General features: G+C 44.1%; 1 protein-coding gene across 1 annotated transcript; it reads right to left on the reverse strand.

Moving 5' to 3' along the window:
• Window positions 1-185: 185 nt before the first annotated feature.
• Window positions 186-22,959, reverse strand: LOC138964280 (UBX domain-containing protein 7-like). The gene is made up of 12 exons (XM_070336192.1): window positions 22,874-22,959; window positions 21,548-21,749; window positions 12,051-12,115; window positions 10,475-10,549; window positions 9,964-10,073; window positions 8,884-9,030; window positions 8,285-8,375; window positions 7,414-7,467; window positions 6,980-7,050; window positions 5,320-6,064; window positions 4,485-4,564; window positions 186-3,561 (listed from the first exon to the last, which is right to left on the reverse strand). The coding sequence occupies exons 1-12, from the start codon at window positions 22,932-22,934 to the stop codon at window positions 3,403-3,405; spliced, it is 1,860 nt and encodes a 619-aa protein (XP_070192293.1). The 5' UTR covers window positions 22,935-22,959; the 3' UTR covers window positions 186-3,402.
• Between the last annotated feature and the right edge of the window lie 83 nt (window positions 22,960-23,042).

A 23,042-nucleotide genomic window follows, 5' to 3' on the forward strand; every position in this document is an offset into this window, starting at 1 on the left:
GTTCTTATGTGTTATGTTGTATGTTGTAATGCTGTGATACACCACACCCGAGTTTCTCGTCTTGAGATAATAATGTTTCACTATGTCTATGATAATGATGATCCCCTTTCTCGGCAAAGACTTCTGTCTGATTCATCAATTCATCCCCTCTTCCAAACTCAAACAAATTACCGAAAGAAAAGTAATTACCAAAAGAAAAGTATCTTTATATACAAATACGTACACATAACAAGTTTTTCACTTAAAATACAAACATATACAGATAGGCACATTGACAGATACCACTTTTTCACCTACAAAAAAACCCATGCCTATCAAACTTAACTATCTTCAATTTTACCAAGCAAACACACTTTGTGGAGTTGTGAATTCTGCTGAGAAATGTTTTACTTCAGAAGAAATGTAATGAAATAATCATACTATACAGAACAAAACTCACACGGACAAAACAAAATTATCCCAAACAATCCGACTGCAAATGTTCAAAATCAAGAAGAAACAAGAAAAGCAAATGCTCATACGACATGAGAATGCCTGACATACCCATGAAAATTAGCTCTGATCCATGTGCTCTGCAATGTTCGCTCGATATTACTCTTCATTTGAAAATGTGCACATCAGAGCTGACTATTCACTGCCCATGTGATTGCACCCTTCAGTACATAGATTGCAGAACGCATGTAGAGTCACGCCACTCACTAGTGGTTGGTCTACAATGTCACGTGGGTATAGCCCCATTTTAAGACTCCCTCCTTTTTAAGACCCGACGTTCTCAGAATGTAGAGGTCTGAAAAGTGGGTGTTTCACTGTACACCGTTCTTCGTCTGACATACAAACAAAGCAACGTTTCAGTCCCCACCTTCTCTGATAATGCACTAAAATCATTCTCCAGCATTCTGGTTCCCATTTCACGCAGATCTCAGGTAACCTCAAGACAATGAATGATAGGAACGATATAAAAATTGTCTGTAAATAATGTTCTAGTGTACATGTACATAGATCTGTGCAGCGACCAAGTAGCTGCCTTCAGTGTCACTGATGTATGAGCACCCTGACAAGTCACAACTAAATTATATGATCCCCTGTACTCAGGTAAAAATGCCATTTCCATATCAAGATTGTTTGTATCATATATTTTAACTACAAAAACTTTGAGTATTCTCAAACAAAATTGGTGTATGTTTAGAAAAGTTATCGTACTCCACACAGTATTTGAACATCCATGATCCAACAAGCTTCACACACGTCCGTCGCACCGTTAATTAAGTTTACCAATCCTTCGTTCAATGTTTACTGACAAAATCTGTACTCATGTGTCAAAATATTGGATGGCTTCGAGATGCGTTTGTGAAAAAAAGTAGTCGAGGAATTGTTTTCGTCGTATTTTTTTTCCACTGACCGTACTGATCGTATTCTAGACAATCATGCGTACAAAATACGGCGAAATCGTATGGGTTCCCAGATCTGAACATCACATTAACTTTAACAAAGAGTGAACGAAGAATCAAATGGGGGTACAATCTGCTGTGTGAAGATATTAAAGCACATCAGCAGCATGACTAGTGATGAGTGTGAAAATATTTTTGGTAAGAATCTGTCAGATTTTCTACCTGAAAAAATAACTGACATTGTGTATATTAGTCTTTTTTGTTACATAACCCCTGAATCACGAATATAGCTGCCTCAACGAAAACTGTCATATATATGTGTGTTAAGAGATAAGAAAATAAAATCTTGAATAAACTTTAAAAAATCAAACTCTGCAGAAGAACATTCTCTTGAAAACATAGAAAAGACAAGCCTCTCAAAGACAACTATTTGCAATGAAAAATACAAAATTAAGGCTATTAAGGCTTGGGGAAAAAAATCAAAGTACTCTCACCTCTCCCTTACCAACTTTGGCAACTACTATTCTCAATTTAAGCCTGTATGCAAACAAAACCAGTGATGTTAATTATTATCCAGTTTTCTAAGCCGTAAGCAATCACCAACCAGCCTTCAGTTCAGACAATCTCTGCAAATAATCTTTTTGGGTCTAAAAATACAGTAAAATTCTAGATATTTACTGCATGCACACTTAAAACACAATGAAACAGCTTCAATATAATCCAAAAATGTAAGTACTTAGGCTAAAGCATGAGACAACAAAGCAAACAGTGTTGTTTACATATACATTTGCAAACAGATGCAATGCTGTTCATAAATATAGAGATAGAGTGGCTTTCACACATTTAACACATACACTGACAGTAAAGTACACTAGTGTTACGCAAATCATCATCCAAATACCTTGTCAGAAAAACTGTACCTTTCAGAAAAATATCTACCACATACAAAAAGACTTGCAACAATGACAATAAACTCTGTCAAAAATGCGACAAAATACTTGAGTCTTCAAAATGCTGGACAGTCCGGCACGTGGACATGGTAGCTTCAATGATCATTATTTTCTCAACGACATTTCAATCTTAAATCTTCGTCTTCTTTGTTCATGGCCTGAAACTCCCACGGCTTTTACCCCGCCATTTAGGCAGCCATACGCCACTTTCCAGATGCATGCTTGGTATTTTTGTGTTTCCATAACCCACCGAACTCTGACATGGATTACAGGATCTTTTCTATACTAACTTGGTCTTGTGCTTGCGTGGCGAATAAGGCTCTAGCAGGTCTGCACATCAGTTAACCTGGGAGATCAAACAAATCTCCACCCTTAACCCACCAGACGTGGCCGGGATTCGAACCTACGACCTTCCGCTTGGGATGCCGGCGTCTTATTCACTAGGCCATTGGGCCCGTCCAAAAATGTAAATCATTATTCAGGATACCAACACATACTCAGCCTGGTGGTAATCATCAGGTAATCTGCAACAGCTACTATGCCTTACCCAGCGACAAAATCTTCATGATCAAAATTCTTTTTTTCTCTCTGCGGTCATACCACTGATCTGAAAGTAATGGATAGCGCACAGCCAGTGAAACAGCGTAACCAGAGTGCCGCCATCTTACTGCACCGAACCACACTGACAAATAGGTCAAAGGGAAATAATCGTAGTTTCGAGGGTTGACAGCAGTCTTCTTTCGCTGTATCAAACGGTGTCCCAAGATGGCGGATCCGGTGGCGTCAATGTTTTGATAGCCAATAAGAAGGGACTCGCTATCCACATATTTTTGTTTTTAGATCAGTGGGTCATACATAAGAACTTTTATAAGATGCAAACATTCTCATTGTAACATATCCTTAAACTTTCTTTTGGTATTGGAGTCTAAGATTTCACTAGGAAAAGAAAAGGTCAAGAAGTGATGTCCTGGTTTGTTCAGTTGTTGTCGTATCTCATAAAGCCACCATGTCCATTTGTATCGTCCATCTAATGATCTGCTGCAGTGCACAGAAATGAACTAATTTCATCTGGCTTGAACAAAAACAGTCTCCTGAGGATGTAGCTTGGCCTCCTGAACCGTAGTGTCTGGATTTAGCGATGACAGAGAACGACGGGGAAAATTCACAACCAGTTCATGTGAGTCCCCACTGAAGCCTTTGCTTGAGCAGAAGACAAACAGTGCCTGGAGAATCAAAAAACAAAATGTTATGTGAGATTCCATTCAAACACAATAAATGTCCAAGTCTTCCAAACACTAAGACCGGAAGCTCAGTTGGTAGAGCACTGGACTTGTGATCGGAAGGTCGCAGGTTCGAATTCGGGCCGGGACGGACACGGGTCAACTTTATGTGCAGACCCAGAGACGGAAGCCATGTCCCACCCCCGTGTCATCACAATGGCACGTAAAAGACCTTGGTCATTCTGCCATAAGTGCAGGTGGCTGAATACACCTAAACACGCAGACACCTGGGTAGCGCGACTCCGTTGCTGCTAGCTTTCCACTGGGAGGAAGCGACCCGAATTTCCCAGCGATGGGACAATAAAGTAATGAAAATGAAATGAAAAAATGAAAAATAACTTCAAAATCAGTGTAGCCCTATTTTCAAAATCAGTAAAGTATTATTTTCAAAATTAGTGAAGCACTATTTTCAAAATCAGTAAAACACGATTTTCCAAGTCTGAAAAGCACTATTTTCACAATCAGTGAAGCACTATTTTCAAAATCAGTGAAGCACTATTTTCAAAATCAGTGAAGCACTATTTTCAAAATCAGTGAAGCGCTATTTTCAAAATCTGTAAAGTATGATACAGATGTGTCAATTTAACTGCACTGTATTCTTAACGTTTATCTGTGTTATGTAAATAGTGACCTAATTAGAGAATAGCATTACAAAATGACATTATCGGAACAGCATTATAATGTGCAGGAGAGTAAAGGGCGTGATGAAGGATACTACTCCCTCAACATAAAATGTAACTAATACTTCTCACAAGCATGCTACAACCTGATGTTTCATTTCAACATGCTCTGGTACTTGTTGCTGTCTTCAAAACTCATTTTCCTGGTGTTTCTTTTATTCTCCAAATGCAACTGGATTAACTTACCTCCAATTTTGATGAGCAAGGTAGTGATAGTTGTTCTTTCTTTCCATCCGGGAATCGGAACAGGAGATTTGTTGAAGGATCTGAAACAATCAAACATTCACATTATGCATTGATATCATGATAAATTTCAACTTATAAAAATCAAAGCAGGAAGATGAGTAAGAAAAGACAAAACAACCCACAAAAGAAAACAAACAGTACAAGAAAAAGGATAATATAACAACAGCAATAGACAATGTTCCGAAATAACTGTCGGGTTTGTATAGGTTGTGAAAGAGTGAACACCCTTGCTTTCAGTTTTACCGGGACAAATAAATCCACATACACTCCTTGTCCACGTGTTTCAGACACATCCCTCGCTAGTGATTTACCCTTGGAATGTCTGTCCCCGTAAAACTAAAAGCAAGGGTATTCACTCATTCACAACCTAAACAAATTGAAATTAGAAACCCAACAGACTTCATTTTGTAATTCCTCTATTACAGAGTCCATTTTCATAAGACGAGCATCTTTGATAGAGTAGCACCTCAAAACAAAACAAAAACAACCACTCACACACAACCACAAATGCTCAGGTATGCCAGGCAATCAATTCAAGAAAGAATGAGTGTCAAAGAAATAAATAATGTTGGGGGTCAATCTGAAGCATTTTGACTTGGAAAATATCTGGTGACAGATAAATGGTGCATGTTCAGAAAAATACTATTTTGTCCCTCACTTTTTGTTTGTTGCTTTCGCTGAAATCCGCGAAGATTTGGATTGCCTGTATGCTCACATTCACAAACACACACTTAACACAAACTTTCACAAGAACACGTTCACTCCGTCCTCTTACCATTAGCATCCCCGTAATGTCGGTGCCAGGCGGGAGAAGCAGACGTGGCAGCGTCCTCACCACCCTTACCCCCGCCTCCTCCCAACCGCTCACACTCTAGCGTGTCCTGGTCGCTCTCAACGTTCACTGTGCCGCTCCTGCTGCTGTTGGACGAGGAATCCAGCATGTGGAACTCGGACGACCGGCTGCCCAGAATGTCCACAGAGTTGGGGGTGTTGCTGTATGACTCTCTGAAGCCTTGCGAATCATTCTCGCTTTCATCCGCTACGCGTACAATGTCTCTGCTGCTGCCAGACGTGGAGGGTTGAGATGTGTCTTCTGCTGCAGGGGGGAGGAGGTGGCGGAGGGGGGACGGCACGCCGCTGGCAGCCGCACCCGAGGATGAAGAAGCAGCCCCAGCTCTGTCTGTAAGTCTGCTAGCACTTAGGTTGGAGGAGGCAGCGTTTCGGTTTGACACTGCCGCAAAATTTCTCCGCTGCAATGAAGAACCTTGTCCGCTGGAATTGTTGTTGTGCGGCTGCTCACTGTTTTCGTCCTCAGAGCCAGTGAAGGTTTCCAGATCGTCAGAAATCAAGGAGTTCACATCCGACTGGCTGGAATCAACATCGATGCACGCTGCGATGGCTGCAGCAGCAGAGATGGTGGCTGATGTAGATGGTTTGGCTTTCAGTTTGTTTGCAGAAAGTGAGGCTTGGATGGCAGCCTCTAGCTGGGCCTCCTCACTGGCGTCCACTATACTGTCATTCTGAAAACCATTCAGCAAAATTCACTGTACTGTCGCTCCAAAAGCTCATTCAATGTAGCAGAATCAACCAAACTACAAGTATTACTCTGAAACTGCAGAGCAAAATCCACTTCACTAGATTCACTCTGAAATCACAAAGCAATATATATATATCAAGACATTGTAACTTAGCCCTGATGATCATAACAGGTGGAGAAAATGTCTGAATCAGGGACTGAAAATAATCAGTCATTGATAAGACAAAACTTGTACACCCCCAGCCTTGTTGCTTAGACTGCCATACACAGTAACATGTGTGAGAATCCTCTTAAAAAAGAACAGCTTTTGCTCTCTCTCCTGGACTTTATTTCATTTTCAATACATAACTCTGTAAAATGACAATCCTAAACAAGCAGAAGAGGTGGGTTTCTTATCTATTTATATAACTATAAAACCAGTGAAGATCATAGTTTACTGCTCTTCTACCCTCTCATGTTATGTTCTTGGACACTTCTTTTACAGCGGCGAAAAAAAGTGACTCAGCAATCATATTTCAGAGCACATGAATCTTAAATTGCAGAAAATTACAAAATTGGATAGCGTGATTCTGTCGCTGCACGATGTCCCCAAGGATAGCAACCCGGATTTCCTTTATGAAATTCCCCAAGGACAATCAGAAGATATAATCAAATTTCGGTCCCAGTTAGAAAAACTACACTCTTTGTTTCTCAGATACAATGCCCTCATCATTGGCTGCTATTCTGCTTAATGCTGCCCTCACAGGCAAAAATATAAAAAAGGGGATTTTTTTTTTAAAGAGATTAGCGCAATGATTGTACATGTACAGCATTTTGAGCAGGGCCTCCCTGTATTTCTGCGCTTTATAAAAATCATGTATCATTATTATCATTATTTTTAAAGTTATTATGAACTCACCCGTTTTTGTCGCTTTGCTGGAGGTCCTTCAGGGTCTTCTATAGTCGGGTGTTCTGACACGAAGTCTCGCACTGCAAAACCAAAAGAAGATTAAAAAAATAAGAAAAAACAACAGAAGAGACAATAAAAACACAAAAAATAAAGAGCTCATGAATCAACTCAGCAAGAAAATAAATAGCAAATTTATTTTTTTAAAGCAAATTTAGTTAAGCATTGAAAATTAAAGTGGCTTGCATCATTTCCAGTCTTCTCTCTAGCTCCTTACTCAACAACAAACAAAAATCACTGTTTCATTTCTTTTCAGATGATTGTATTGGTGTTATAATATGCCACCAAAGAATGAAAAACAATCCTGTTATGAACTAAAGAGGCTAAAACCTATTGACATAAATTCATACTTCACACAGCAAATCACAGCAGCAAAGCAAACTTACTCAAATCTGCAAAGGATGTAGGCTCAACTTTGTTCCATGTGACCAGGTTTTCTCCTGCACATAAAAAGTATGTGATAAGATAAACATGAGAGAGAGAGAGAGAGAGAGAGAGAGAGAGAGAGAGAGAGAGAGAGAGAGAGAGAGAGAGAGAGAGAGAGAGAGAGAGAGGGCGGTGTGTGTGTGTGTGCTGAGGCACATTTGAAGAAAAGCAAAGACAGAGAAAAAAAGACTCAACGTTACACTCATGTGAAAGAGTGCACATTAACAGTATATGTTTGCGATAGACCCAGTTTCATTCAACTTGGCTGCATGGATTTGCTCTTGCATCATCAAGCCAGCACATTTTTATGTCTGCGCATCAACAAAGATAGAGACAGGGATACAGTCAAAGACAAAAGCCTATTGGTATGTTTGTAAGAATGAGTGCATACAAAAATACATTCCTGGCAGACCAATTTTATTTTTAATTCAACATTTACGCATACACATTTTTTTGGCAGTCACTTTTCTTACTGGTAAGGCCAAAAAAAAAAATAGTCTGTTTACGGTAACCCGACCGACCCTATTTTTTCGCGCGACCCTAGACTTTTTTTTGGCATTTGGGGGGAGAAAAAAAAAAAAAAAAACTTTTGTTTTTTTTGTGCAAAATAACGTAAAAAAATGGTTTTTTTGGGGGAAAAAAAAGAAAAAAAAATCCCGACCTACCGACCCTATTTTTTGGGCCTATGTTACCGTAAACAGACCTATTTTTTTTTTTGCCTAAGATCCCCAGCGATTTTCTTTCAATTAATTCACCTGTCCACAACAAACACTTTTTGTTGGTCCTATGGGTGGTAGTTTTAGACAGGTTTGACTGTACTAGCAATATTACCTGTGACAGGGTCGATGACGGCCACGTGGGGCCAGCTCTGCACCTTGTAGAACTGCATGTACTTCTTGCCTTCATCACTGTCGTGGTAAACCTGTGTATGACACAATAAACCCTCAAATCAAATGGATTTTACAAATACATGTACTGTACATCTGCCTACGAAAAATATCTTTTTTAGTTATCAACTTGATAAAAAAAATCTTCCTGAGTACGTTAAAATAATACTCTGCTTCCTTTTAAAGCTTCCAAGTTTGAGAAAGTTGCACTTTATATTTTTACACAGACAGAACACTGTCCATAATTCTTTGCAGTTCGAGAGCTCCATCTCACTATGAGAGAAACCCAGTGGACTTGACAGCAAAAGCAAATTATCTCCCTTGGATTGAACACTAGCATCATTATAAATCTGTCAGGAAGGGTAAAAGTGCCTTTATGAGGCACTTCTGTGTCAACTGATCATACTCTTCTTAACATTCAACTATTCTAATTTTCTAGTCAAAGTCTGAACAAAATTACTACACAGCAACCGAAATCAACAAAACCACAGTCCACTCAAAACAGAGATGCCGTGAATTTCATCCTCCTGCACATTTTCTCACCTGCCAGAAAACAAAGTGCTTCTTGACGAGTCCCTTCACGGTGATGTCACTCCAGATGTCGCGGTTGAGCACTTGGCAGGTGAACTCCTGTACGTTTTGAATGTTCACTAGCAACCACTTCTTGTGTGACGTACCTGCCTCCCGAGCCTGCGAAGAAAAGTAAAAACAATGTATGTGGAAACTGTGCTTGGTGGCAAATGTCATCTGTCAAGTTCACAAAGATTTTCTATCCACCAGACTGATTTACTGGGCTTTGGGAGAGTTCTCCGTCTGACACCCCTCTCACTATAAACCCTTACATTTGTGAATCAGAACACTGGCTTATTCCCCCCCCCCCCCCCCCCTCCCCCGTAGTGGGTTACTGTTTCTTGACTGAAGAGACAAGTCTGCTCATGGTATGACAAAACACTATGTTCTTGTACAGCTGGTGGCTGAACAAGACATTCCAGACTCTCAGGACTCAGGAATGTTTTATTTCAGGCCATAGCCCATAAATAAGGTGATACACCATGACAAACAGAAAAAAATGTTAGGCGCACAGACAGTCTTTTTTTAACCCTTACACTGGTGCAATTCTGTAACAAATGTTACATAGCCACTGGTAAATTAACAGAGGGAAAAATAAAGAAAAACGGTCATATAGGTTTTCGCATCCATGGGAGGTAATCGGAACCGACCAAACAAACTTGAGCCAGTAGCGCGACAACCAGCCTAAGGGCTAATGGGTATATTGTGCATATTGGGTCTAAATACTCCCCCCCCCCCCCCCCCCCCCTCTCAATTTTCCTCTACTCTTGCTTTACACCTGAAATTTCTTCCGAACACAGCTGCCGGAACACCTATAACTTAGCCGGAATTCCAGCATAGCCCACTTCCAGAACACCTATTATTATTATTATTATTATTATGGTGAGCTTATATAGCGCGAACCACAATTAACTGTGCTCTCCGCGCTTTACATACTAATTTCTGCCGTGTGAAATCACTTAGCATAGCCCACTTCCAGAACACCCATTACTAAGTCGGAACTCCAGGTTGCAGCATAGCCCACTGCCCCTCAGATTACGCAATGAAGCTTACTGTGTGGAATGTGCCCTTGTGCGTCAGGTCAATGGGAGGACGGAACAGGTCTTCCAGAGTGTGTTGCTTGGCAACCGATCGACCAGCCGCCATCAAGCTCTCCTGCTGTCCTGCAAACGCAACGTCATAGACATGTTTCTGCCTGTGTTTAAACTAAATTTATCATCATCACAATATCTGTTAGTAGAGAAAGGAAAAAAGACACAGAATTCCAGGTAAAAAAAGTATCACTTAAAATAGTCTTATAACAAATTAAGTCCAGAAAGTATAATCATAATGCATACAAATTTAGAAAGAAAGAGAGACTCAGATTACCTGGCAAAAAAGTATCACTACAAATATTTGAATAACAAATTCAGTCCAGAAAGTATTATCATAAAGCATACAAAGCAGTCTTCGTCTCATTCAGCAAAATATTTCCCTTAATTCTTCTGTCCAAAAGTTGTTCCGCTCATGACAGAAAAAAGTCATAGGATTTACCAGTGAACAATCTAACAATATGTGAACCTACTTGCTTCTGCTTGAAAGTCACGAAATCCATCAAAAACAGATCTCCTTGTATTGCGAACACCGCCTCGAAATCCAGCTAAAAAAAAACAAGCAGGAATATTCACAAAATGTGCAAAACAATCAAAAGCCCATTTTTGAATTCACCAGCATCTTTATTTAGTAATTGTTTAAAATTCCAGTGCAATCTATTTTCCACACCATAACATCACAATATTTAATGACAAATCCACATCTATATATATATACGACTAGTGTCTGTCTGTCTGTCTGTCTGTTCGCGATGCAAGGCCAAAGTTCTCGGTGGATTTTTTCAAATTTGGACACCGTATTCAGCTACACCCCGGACACAACCTCATCGATGAGATATTTCAACACGTGCTCTCAGCGCGCAGCGCTCTGCGCGCTGAACCGATTTTGTTTTGTTTTTTGTTGTTGTTGTCGGGATCCACTACCAGTAACTCTTCCTTATCTTCTCCAGTGTTTTCAGCCGCGATTATCTCACTTCCTCCGTGTGGCGTCAATCCATATTCCCGTTACTACGTTACTATTTTTAGAAGGTCACTGCACGTTACTATTTTTAGAAGGTCTCCAGTGTTTTGCGCGTTTATCTCCTTTCCTTCGTACACCCGGCAGAGCCGGGTCCCAGGCGCAGCCTGGTATTCAGCTCTACTTCTTCCCGGCGAAGCGGGTAATCATCTAGTATATATATATATACGACTTGTGTCTGTGTGTGTGTGTGTTCGCGATGCACGCCCAAGGTTCTCGATGGATCTGTTTCAAATTTGGTGGGCATATTCAGGTACAACCCCGACATAACCTGGTCGATGAGATATTTCAACACGTGCTCTCAGCGCGCAGCGCTGAACCGATTTTGGTTTTTCTCTGGATCCATTCCCAGTAACTCTTCCTTATCTTCTCCAGTGTTTTCAGCGTTTATCTCCCTTCCTTCGTGTGGCGTCAATCCATATTCCTGTTTCTATTTTTAGAAGGTCACTGTCGACAACGCTCAATCCATATTCCCGTTATACTATTTTTAGACTCTTCTCCAGTGTTTTGCGCGTTTATCTCCCTTCCTTTGTGCGGTGCGCCGGCAAAGCCGGCGTACACCCGGTAAAGCCGGGTCCCCGGACCCGCACCCGGCGAAGCGGGTATTCATCTAGTGAAGAATATACATGTATTATACATGAATTACACCAGATGTTCTATGCTACATGAGTAAAGCCTCAGAGAAAACTAATTAAGAACAAGGAAGAATGTGACTCAAAGTCTTGTTGTGATATTTATTGTCTATAACGTCTGCATTCTACTTCTGAATTACAGTTGATGTGGATTATTTGGATACACTTTCTGCTCAATCCCCATTGCTGTTCACAATTTACCAAATCATCATTGTTTCCCCTCAACAGTTAACATAAATACTAGATAGTTCAAAAAAACACTTGTGATCATGCAACAGTTAATGCATTGTAATGCTTTCCAGTAAAACCAAAACTGTTTTGCCAGAGTAAGTTGAATTTTAAAGACAATCTTCCAGTCTGCAGTGTTTCTTTGCTCTACCAGCAACTTACAATACTTACGGATTTTTGGAGCTTCTTCAACCAGCACTTCATGCCGCTGAGGTATTGGTGCGCGTATCCCATTTCTGAGAACACAAACAAATACAGTCAGCAAACATTTTGTTTCACTTTCACTTCAGTTTCAGCACATTATAATTAGAAATTTTAAGAGTAAATTTTCATTTAATTAATACACTTACCCAACTCACAAATAGCAAATAGCAATTAACTCTAGTTCAGTGCTGGTAACGCTGTACGCGTCCCCTTGGTAACCAAGGGAGACCACTCTAAAAAAGAAAGTGATCCATCCCATAATGCCAGACTATCAACAGTCCGACATCCGTATGCGCGCGCATACGCCGCCATCTTATCATTCCAAAACGAAGCCCAACTCACTCTTTTTTAGACCCCAGTACCAACCACAGCGGGGAGGTGGGAGGGAATCGAAAATTTTTATCTAAATTTTGATTTGATTAATATACTTACCCGAATCACATAATTTGCATTGACCCACTTCGATGCTTAGGTTATGATAAAAGCTACCCCGTCTAGGTATAAGGGGAGCAACCCCAACTAAAAAAGTGACTGCACCAGAATGACTGACACCCTGGGTTACGTCCCATGTAGCCTACTACGTCATCAATGGTGCTGGTCACGTGATACCCCTTCAATCGACTAATAGCATACTAAAAATATCGAGCGGGGCAGGCGGGAGGGAATTACTTATGTGATTCGGGTAAGTATATTAATCAAATCAAAATTTAGATAAAAATTTTCGATTATAATTACATATTCTTACGCCGAATCACATAATTTGCAGATAACTCCAACCAGGCGGTGGGTAAGATCAAAAAAGTTCAAACTCACCATCAATTTCTGGAAAAGCACTGGCCCGCTGCCACCAAGGCAGGCAGGGACCTTGATCCATCGTTACAGAGCGAAGCAATGTCTCTCAGATAAAAGCTGATGAATACATCGTCTGATCGCCAATAAGCTGTATTCAAAACTTCGCTCATTCTGTGGGACCGCAAGACGGCCAAGGAAGAGGCCCAAGGCAGCAATGTCTCCCTATTAAACTGATAAAGACAAAAGCCGAGCACCAGTAAGCTGTGTGCAGGACATCATCCAACCTCCCAGACCGTAAAACGGCCGAGGAGGAGGCCCAGGCCCTGGAAAAAGAGCTCGGGCTGAACCTAGGGGAAAGATAGCCGATAGCTACGCCAAGGCGGAGGGGAAGAGAATCCCTCGCCAAAAAACTGGCCCACTGCCAAACATCAGGGAAAGAGCCGGTGAGAAAGAAAACATCTAGCTCACTCTAAAACCCTTGCCAGGAACTGGCCCACTGCCAAAAGACAGAACGAGGACCGAGAACCAACCTAAAAGACAGTCGCAATGCCGCTCAGGCAAAAAACGCGAAAGACAGCATCAGAGAGCCCGTAAGCTGTGCTCAGCACTTCTTCCCATCTCCTGAACCATAAAAAACAGCCCAGAAAGGGGCTCAAGTCTTGAATAACCCGAGCCGAGTAGAGGGACAGACAAGCTGCCCCCCCCCCCCCCCCTTACTATTGGAAGGAAATGCCAAAAACCCTGGAAACGACTAAGCGTAAGGTTGACCGATCATAAATGAAAAGCACCAACCTTCCCCAGGACCGTAAGACAATCATGCCAAAGAAAAAGCCTTGGCATGGAGAGAGGCCCGAAAGGCCGGAGAGATAACGGTCAGCTCCAGAGAGGAGTGACCTGTTTCCTAGAAAGAGAGAGAGACATCTGAGTACAAAAAACCAGAGTCAAACTCAAAGAAACAACTCAGAAGAGACGGTCACCAGAAGTCCACTCGTAAAACGACAGCCTTAGAGGCCAAAACGGACGGCTGAGAGCCAGACGGCCAATCGTCCGTAACAGAAAAAACGGCACAGAACAACGTAAAAAATTGCCTAAAATTGTGCCAACATGAACAACAACGGAGTTCTTCAAAAGAAGAGGCTGCTGAGGGATAGAGCTTAGCAGGGCCCAAGCCCTAACCCTCGGCCTTAGCTCCCTCTAATTCTCATTAACGGCCATGTAAGCACCAAGAGAAAAATAATCAAACAACTGAAACTAGCAAAGTCCGAACGGACGCCAACCTTTCAGAAGCCAGCAAAGAGGGCAGCTAAAACCAGTTTAGGAGCTACCAAAGGCAGCTAAACAACTAGCTATACGAAGAGTTAAGCGTCCGAGTACGGACGAAAAATCAACATAACAACAACATGCTAGCTAAAAATGGCGACCAAAGAGGAAGCCACAAGTCTGAAAATAATAAAGACCGTACAGACACAAACATTTCAGAAGCAAGCACGCAAATAGATAAGCACATACGTAACAGCTACCGACGGCAGCTACAAAGCAAGCTACAACAGCGTTAATAGACCGAACACGGCTAAAACAACAGAAGCCAGACAACGTGCTAATGCAAATGGCGACCGTGAGGAAGCCAAACAACTGCTGAAAACTTCAGAGTCCAACGGACATGCGAAATTCACAGCAGAAGCAATAAAACATACAAGAAAATATGAACGATCTCACCAGCTGCAAGCCAGCAAGAAGTAGACGGGGGCCGAGGCCGGAGGGTGCCGTAGACACAAAACCAGCCAGAGCAAAAGCGTACACAACCGTCACCCTTGAGTGATAGTAGTCGATTGAAGGGGTATCACGTGACCAGCACCATTGATGACGTAGTAGGCTACATGGGACGTAACCCAGGGTGTCAGTCATTCTGGTGCAGTCACTTTTTTAGTTGGGGTTGCTCCCCTTATACCTAGACGGGGTAGCTTTTATCATAACCTAAGCATCGAAGTGGGTCAATGCAAATTATGTGATTCGGCGTAAGAATATGTAATTATAATAAACGTTGTGAGTTGGGTAAGTATATTAATTAAATGAAAATTTACTCTTAAAATTTTTAACTAAATTACATATCCATACCCAACTCACAAATAGCAGATTGCTACTATAGGTGGCGGGTACTCACCAAAAATCAACGTAGAAGGGCTTGTCCTGCTGCCACCATAGAAGGTAGTGCAAAACTGCCGTCTTGACGCAAGGAGGAGATGTCTCTCAGGTAATAATTCATGAAGACATCCTCCGATTTCCAATAGGCAGCCTCCAAAACATCAGCCAGAACGGAGCACTGCCACAGAAGAGGCCCATGCTCTCGCCTCATGGGTTCTTGCCGAAGTCAGGGGGAGTACTGCCCTAACCTCTCCGGACTGAGTATGCCACCAGGCGTAAGCTTGCCTGATTAACGTGGAAACCCACTTGGTCAAAGTCACCTTAGCAATATCTTTGCCCCTTGCCGTATTGGGAGAAATAAAAAGCAACTTTTGATTTTCGGAACGAATGAACTTTGTTCGAGACAGGTAAACGCTGAGCGTTCTGACCGGACAGTTAACTATGTCAGGGTCTCCAGGAGCAAGGATGTTGCTCAAGGCAGGAACGTTAATGACAGGAGAAATATGGCCTGGTTTCTGATTCTTAGCTAAGAATTCTGGCCTGAATTTAAGAGATATGGAACCATCCTTCTCGGTTGCAATATCTTTATCTAAGCCGGATAAAGCATGAACCTCACTCCCTCTATGCGATGTAGCGAGCAAAGTTAGAAAAACGGCCTTGCGCGTCAAGTTAGCCAAACTAGATGACTGTAACGGTTCAAACTCGTTAGAGGCCAAAAATCTCAACACAAGCATCAAATCCCAAGCAGGGAGCGGAGACTTCATACGCGCGGCCTTAAGGGAGGCGCCCTTAATAACGCTAGCAACAACTCCGTCAAGAGTAATCTTATGGCCCAGCTGCCTAAGTGTTGACGAAATTGCGGACCTTCTAACACGAAGAGAAGAAGCTGAACCCCCCTGTCCAGCTAGCCAGGCTAAATGATTTGCTACCTGCATGGACCTTGGTGCCAAAGGCTTAACTCTGTTAAGACCACACCATTTCACCCAAGAGGCCCAGTGAGACGAGTAGACCGAACTGGTCGACTTCCTATGGGCATGCTTCACAAAGTCTATAGTGGCAGAAGAGGCCCCTGCCTTGAGCATAGCGCTTCTGACAGAATCCACCCTTGAAGGTTGAGGGCCTGAGGGTTCTCGTGAGGGATGCCCGACCTGGGTTGTAGGAGTTCTCCCTTTCTTACTGCGATGGGGATAGGCGGTCGAACCGCCAGTCGCAGCAAGTCCGGGAACCAGTGCTGGCTTGGCCAAAGTGGGGCAACCAGAACCAGCGCTGGCTTTTCCAGGTCGACCTTCCTGAGCACTTTGCCTAACAAGCAAAACGGAGGGAAGGCGTAAGCTGTCAGCCCTGTCCAATCCAGTTCTAGCGCATTCACGCCCCACGCCAGAGGATCCGGGAAGGGGGATACAAACAGAGGAAGCCTCGCTGAATACCGAGTTGCGAACAAATCGATCTGAGGCTTCTCTATCTGCTCCCAAAGACGGTGCAGGGACTGGTGCGACAGAGTCCACTCTGAATGGACCACCTTGTCCCCCCTGCTCAGCGCATCTGCAAGGACGTTCAAGCTGCCCTTCAGAAAGATGGCTGACAGCAGAATATGATGCGAAGCGCACCACTTTAGAATGAGGCACGCACTGTCTGAGAGACTGAGAGATCTCGTTCCGCCCTGCCTGTTCACGTAAGCCGCGACAGTCCTGTTGTCGGTGTGCAACCTGACATGACTGTTCTGAACGAACGGCAGAAAAGCTTGGAGGGCCAAGGCAACAGCCTCCAACTCCAGAGCATTGATATGGCGCGTGGGAAGAGACAGGTCCCACGCCCCCGAAGCCACATGCTCCCCCAGGTGAGCTCCCCACCCCGTCAGAGAAGCATCGGTGAACAGCTCGTTCTCTGGCGCCGGGCACACTATCGGGACCCCCTGTGAGACCCAGGGAAGGAGCCAGACCTGCGTGGTCGCGAAAAACCAGGCTCCCAGAGAAATCTGGGTGTCCCACCCCTGGGTTGACTGATCCCACCGGGCCTGAAGAGCTGCCTGAAACGGCCTCTTGTGTACCCTGCCCAGTGGGATAAGAGTAGCCATAGACTCCATCTGGCCTAGTACTGATGTCAGAACCCGTACACTGGCCAGATTCTCTCCGTGAAGCGCACGGAGCAAGTCCTGAAGTTTGGCCACCCTCTTCTGAGACGGGCGGACCGACCAACTGAGCGTATCGAACTCCATCCCCAAGTAAGTGAACGTCTGGGATGGAACCAGTTCTGATTTGCCCAGGTTCACAGAGAACCCGAGCTGGGCAGCCTGACTGAGCACCATGCGAGCATGGACGTGGCACAACTCCCTGTTCTGATGCAGGATAAGCCAATCGTCTAAATAAGCTCGCAGACGCACGCCCTCCTTGCGCACAAGAGCGCAGAGCTGACGCACCACGATGGTGAATATCCATGGCGCGAGAGAAAGGCCGAACGGCAGCGCCCTGAACTGATAGGCCTTGGCTCCCCAGCGGAAGCGCAACCACTTCCTGTCCGTAACGTGCATCATGACGTGGAAGTATGCGTCTGTAAGGTCCACCGAGGTAGCCCAATCGCCTGGACGAAGCGCCTCTCGCACAGAGGCCGGCGTCTCCATGGTGAACTTCACCGTCCGGAGATACAAGTTCAGAGTAGACAAGTCCAGAACTGGTCTCCAAGCCCCCGAGGCTTTCGGTACAACAAACAGTCTGCCGTAAAACCCCGGGGACCGTAAGTCCAAGACCTCCTCTATCGCCCCTTTCGAGAGAAGGGCTGTCACCTCCCCTTGCACCGCGGCTCTCGCCTCCGGATCCCTGGGGGGTTTGCAAAGCGGGATTATCCTGGTCAGAGGTGCTTTTTCCCCTGACCAGAGAAGTCTGAACCCCGAACGAACGATCCCGGTAACCCACTTGCTGTCCACTAGCTGCAGCCAGGAAGAGAGGGCCCTGGACGGGCCGCCCGCCACAACCAGTGCGGGGGCTACCGGGAAGGCCTGTTCGGGGGAGTTTCATTGGGGGTGGGGCTTGCGCCCCGACCCCCTAGAACCACCAAAGGACTGACCCCTCTTAGGGTAGGGCGCACCGCGACCTCTACCCCCTGAAGAGAACGACTGTTTCTGAGCCTTACCGCCACCACCAGACGAGGATGTCTGAGGTTTGGCCGTAGACTGCGTCTGAGTCCGTGACTGAGACTGAGACTGAGGTTTGCCCTGAGCCTTAGGCAAACCCTGAAAGGCAATGCGGGCTATAGCGAGATCCCTCGCGTCCGCTGTCTCCTTCTGGAGAGCATCCAAAGAGGCCTGACCCAACAACGATCCCTCTAAAAACGGGGACACTTTCAAGGACTCAATCGTGGACTTATCACAAATCCTCGATCCCGTTAAAAACGCCGACCTCCTTGAGTGCACTGCATGTGCGTAAAGGTTGGCTGAAAACGACATCTGTTCCCTTGTAACCTTGGCCAAAGTGGCCAGAAGGGTAGACACGCCAAGCGCCGAAGCGTCGAACCTGAATTCAAAGGGGTCCAGCGAGGTCGCAATCGACCTCGAAAGAGACCGTTGCAGAGACTCTGACACTGACGTCAGCTCAAGCAACGACCTCCCTGCTTCTTCAAGAGCCATCATCGAAGCCTCGGTACACGGAAGCGCAGTGCTAGAACCGTAACCGACTTCACGCAGCGAAGCAAGCTCAGGCGTCACCGGCAACACAGCCGTAGGTAACGCGAAATGCTCAATCAGCTTAACAGGCCGGGGAGCAAGCTTCAACTTCTGAATACCAGAAACAGCCCGATCCCCCGCCTTGGCCAACCACGGGAGAACGTCCTCAGGTGCATCGCCACGTTGCGACAACAACGGCACCTCCGGTCCGTTCCTCCCCTTGAAAACCTTTGCCATAACATAGGCAACTGAGGAAGACTCTTTAAACCGGAACTGACCAGAATCATTCTTGGCAGACCGGAAATCGTCAAAAGCCGACCTGGGTGGCAGAAGTCTCTCCTTGCTTCTCACCACCCCTTCCGGAAAGTATTTGGAAGCCGTCTCCGCTGCCAGAGCCACCGCGCTCGACAGCTTCGCCGGCAGGTTGAGAAGGGTGTCATCCACGGCCGTGGCATTGCCCTCCTCCAACCCTCCTTCCTGGTCGCTATCACAGCCAGGTGGGTCAACGCCAGAGAGACTTGCAAAGTCCTCGGAGTCACACCCACCATCCGTCCCCCGTGACGGAAATAGAACCGGCATACCCGACACTGAATCAGAGGTATATGCAGAGTTCATACGATTCACAGGGCTCCCTGCAACTGCTGGACCGGCGCGATGCCATTGGCCAGAAATTGCAGGAGGGCTTTCACCACGCACGTGGCTTACTCTCTCCTGTGATCGCACCCCACCGTCACCAGAGAACCTGGTAACTTGTGGGGAAGACATACCTCTAGAGCGCACCGGCTCATGCAGAAGGGACACCAGTCGACCATCACCATGCTGAGACGCATGCACTTCCGCCCGAACCACGGTAGGAGCAGCCACAGCGGAAGCCGCAGCGGAAGCTGAAGCGAAACCGGAAGTGGAAGGAGTCGGTGAAGACCTGACTCTACCCAACGAAGAGACATCAAAGACGCCAGCCGGAAGTGCGCGAATCTCTGCTTTCGTCGACGACAAATCGGCCGCCAAAGTAGAAACCCGTGTACTTAAAGTCAAAAGCAATGACGCAATATCGGCGGGAGACACACCTGAATCACCAGGAGCCCCCGACGAAACAACCGGTTTAACAACATCCTTATCCTTATCACTACGTGTGACCTTGTCCTTCTTCGCGGACAAAGGCTTGTCAACAACAACATCAACATCACATCCTACATTTCCCGGTTCTATCTGAGAAGTGGCGGAAATTCCATCACTCTTTCTTCTAGACGAAGAACTTCTCTTAGAGGAAGAAGTACTAGCAGCCGGAGAAGCTGAAGCAGCAGCCTGTCTCGAACTAGTTCTATTCTTGGCGCACTCCGCCATGTCAAAGCGAACTCACAAAATTTTTTCGAAACTGAAAAATTTTACAAGTTCACAAACGTGCGACAGAAACGTCGCCAAAGTTACATAAAACAAGAAAGCTCTCACCCAAAAACAGCCAGGGTATTGACAAAGCTCGGCGGCAGACCAAGGGGCGAAGTCAAAGTCAGGAAACAAAGACCAAGGCTGAACACAGCCGGAGCGTACAACAAAACGCGACCAGACACGTCGCTCGCTGAGAGTGGAATGATAAGATGGCGGCGTATGCGCGCGCATACGGATGTCGGACTGTTGATAGTCTGGCATTATGGGATGGATCACTTTCTTTTTTAGAGTGGTCTCCCTTGGTTACCAAGGGGACGCGTACAGCGTTACCAGCACTGAACTAGAGTTAATTGCTATTTGCTATTTTGTGAGTTGGGTATGGATATGTAATTTAATCATCATCATGGTATGTTCAAAAGATAGCTTCAGCGAAGTATAATATGATAGTTTTCTGTTTTTCTTCCTGCAATACATTATCCAACATGAAACAAGAAGGGTAAATGCTTGTTCGACTCACCTATGTCACACATACTATGAATCAGAAGCAAATGAACTGCTGCTCTAGCTCCATTAACATTTGAGGAAATAATAATGTCCTACTTATTGACCCCACTGTGACCTTAACATTTGACCAGAATCAGCCAGACTTGGGTCATGTCCAGAGGTCATCAAAACACACAAAATGTGTGAAGTTAAAAACTAAAAGCTAACTTTGAAGCAAAATATATTTTTTTTCTTTCTGATTTTGAAATTCTATCACAGTACTAGGGTCAGCCAAGCTTGCCTGATATCTGGAGGTCATCAAACCCTGGAAGTGTCAAGTTTCAAAGCTCTAGCTTAAAAAAAATGACAATGTTCTTTTTTTTAAATTCTGAACTCAACCCCGCTATTAGTCTTGAAATTTGATGAGGGTGAATCAAACATGTTTGGAGGTCATCAAACCTTGAAAGTGTGCAGAGTTTTAAAGCTCAAGCTTCATTCAATACCAACTGCCATCTGAAAAAAACTCAATATTCTAACAGTCTTCATTACGAAGACTCTAATGATTACTGAGGTACATGAGTTAAAAACACAAAACTAGACATTTTGGAATTTGATGATTTTCTTCCTCTCTGGAATTTCCTTGAGAAAAATCATGATACAAGCTGCTATCCCTGGGGAATCTATGTAAGAGTTTTATGTTTCCCTTTTGTTTATTTTTTTGCATGCATGTTTGGGCTTATTAAGCCACAAGCCGTTACTGCCGTTAGTGTGAACTTGTGTGGAACCCCCTTTTCCCCAATTTCAAGAGTTAGAGTTTTCTAAGACTGATCATGTTCTACTTGCAGTGTCTGTAAATTTACCTCCAATTTTAAGACTTACTCTCCTCTAATTAAGGCATGATTTTCTAACATTTCTTGTAGTTGCACTTGAAGTCTTACAATAATAAATTAAAGGGGGCTACCAAATTACAATAAAATAAATTAATAAACCATCCTGATAAACGTACAGAAGCTCCTCTTCCACTGAGGCAGTAGCAGCTGCGCCAGCACCAGCACCAGGTTCAATTCCCACACCAGCGGAAGGTCTTGCCTGTGTGCCCGAACCGCTGGGCCTCGCCCCCTCTTCCTGGTCCATGTGCATGCCAATGGCCATCTCCAGGTTGCCCATACATACTGACAGCAGCTGTTCCCCTGTGTCACGGTCTGCGCCTGCATACCATAGAAAGCTGCTTAAGCAGATCTTGCATATCATTTCATGGTTGGGGGCCTGCTTTTTTGTGTGCATGCCAATGGCATGTATCTCCAGATTCCCTATACATACTGACAGCTGCTGTTCCATTTTGTCAATGGCATGGTCTGCGCCAGCATACACAGATGTCAAATACAGTAGAACTAGAAAGCAGATCATGCACATTATTTCATGGTTGGGAGTCTACATTTTCTCCAATACTCATACTGAGCTAAGGATTCTGAATAATGCATAACAAACAAAAAACAGTCATAACAAACAAAAGGAATTTTTTTTCTAATAAATCCACATGATTGGAAGGAATTCCAACCTATTCTTTCTATTTGCTTGACCAAACGCCTCCTCGACTCCCCTGAACAGTAAGATGAAAATTGAAATATCCTTTTTTTCTCTCCCCCCAATACCCACAGGACACTAGGTAACCAACTAACATTTTCACTGACAATGTTCCCACAAAGCAATATGGTGACATCTTCCTTATGGTTTTCAAATAATGTAATACTTCCCAATCCAAAGGGTTATGATCTAGAGGTAGAATAGGGAATAAATAAAATAAAAGTTCCAGTCTTACAGTTACACTTATGTACATTACAGTGCAATCATAGTACATTTTACAAGTCCTTTGGATAAACTACACTGAACATATTAAGGTCTAAGTTTAAACAATCGATCTGGGTGTTCTTTTCTAGTGCGGGGTTTTCCCAACATATTCTTTGGGGCCATGGGGGTCCCTGTCCTATTCCAAGTCATGATTCAGATACTGCTTATTTCATATTTGACTTGATCGGTGTTACTAGCTGGGAGGCAGTGAACTAGATATACAGTTAATATGGTTGGCAAAGTGTGGCTCATGTCTGATACACCTTAAAAACGCCTAACTCAAAAGAAAAGATAATGACCAGAACAAAAGTCTTTTTTTCCTCAAACTAAATCAAAACTCTGCTGAAAACAGTTCCTGGAAATCCACTTTCAAAACAAGGGATCGTGAGCTTTTAATGTTGCCCCTTCCTATATAAATACAACCACTTCAGTTTTAAATGTTAAGGATGCTTAGCACAAACACCGAAACGACCAAAAAACATACCCGTAACTGTACAAAATTGTGTAACAAGTTCTTCTGTCACCGGACTAACGTTCGCCGCCATCTCTCCACAGAACAACTACAACCACAGTGCCCTCCCTTTTCTTCTAACCTAAAAACAGAACTCTTCCCGAATAAGGTAGAATCTGCAGAAAAACATATGCACCTATTC

Source organism: Littorina saxatilis, linkage group LG4 (assembly GCF_037325665.1).
Source record: "Littorina saxatilis isolate snail1 linkage group LG4, US_GU_Lsax_2.0, whole genome shotgun sequence".
In the NCBI taxonomy this organism is placed as follows: Eukaryota; Metazoa; Mollusca; class Gastropoda; order Littorinimorpha; family Littorinidae; genus Littorina; species Littorina saxatilis.

What these genes read in the sequence shown, in the direction of transcription:
- LOC138964280 (XM_070336192.1), bottom strand. Translation starts at nt 22,934, where the DNA reads ATGGCGGCGAACGTTAGTCCGGTGACAGAAGAACTTGTTACACAATTT. An exon ending in ACAAGGGCACATTCCACACA is followed by an intron (nt 9,031 to 9,963) that starts GTAAGCTTCATT and finishes TTTTCTTCGCAG; the next exon opens with GCTCGGGAGGCAGGTACGTC. An exon ending in TACATCCTTTGCAGATTTGA is followed by an intron (nt 7,051 to 7,413) that starts GTAAGTTTGCTT and finishes TTGGTTTTGCAG; the next exon opens with TGCGAGACTTCGTGTCAGAA.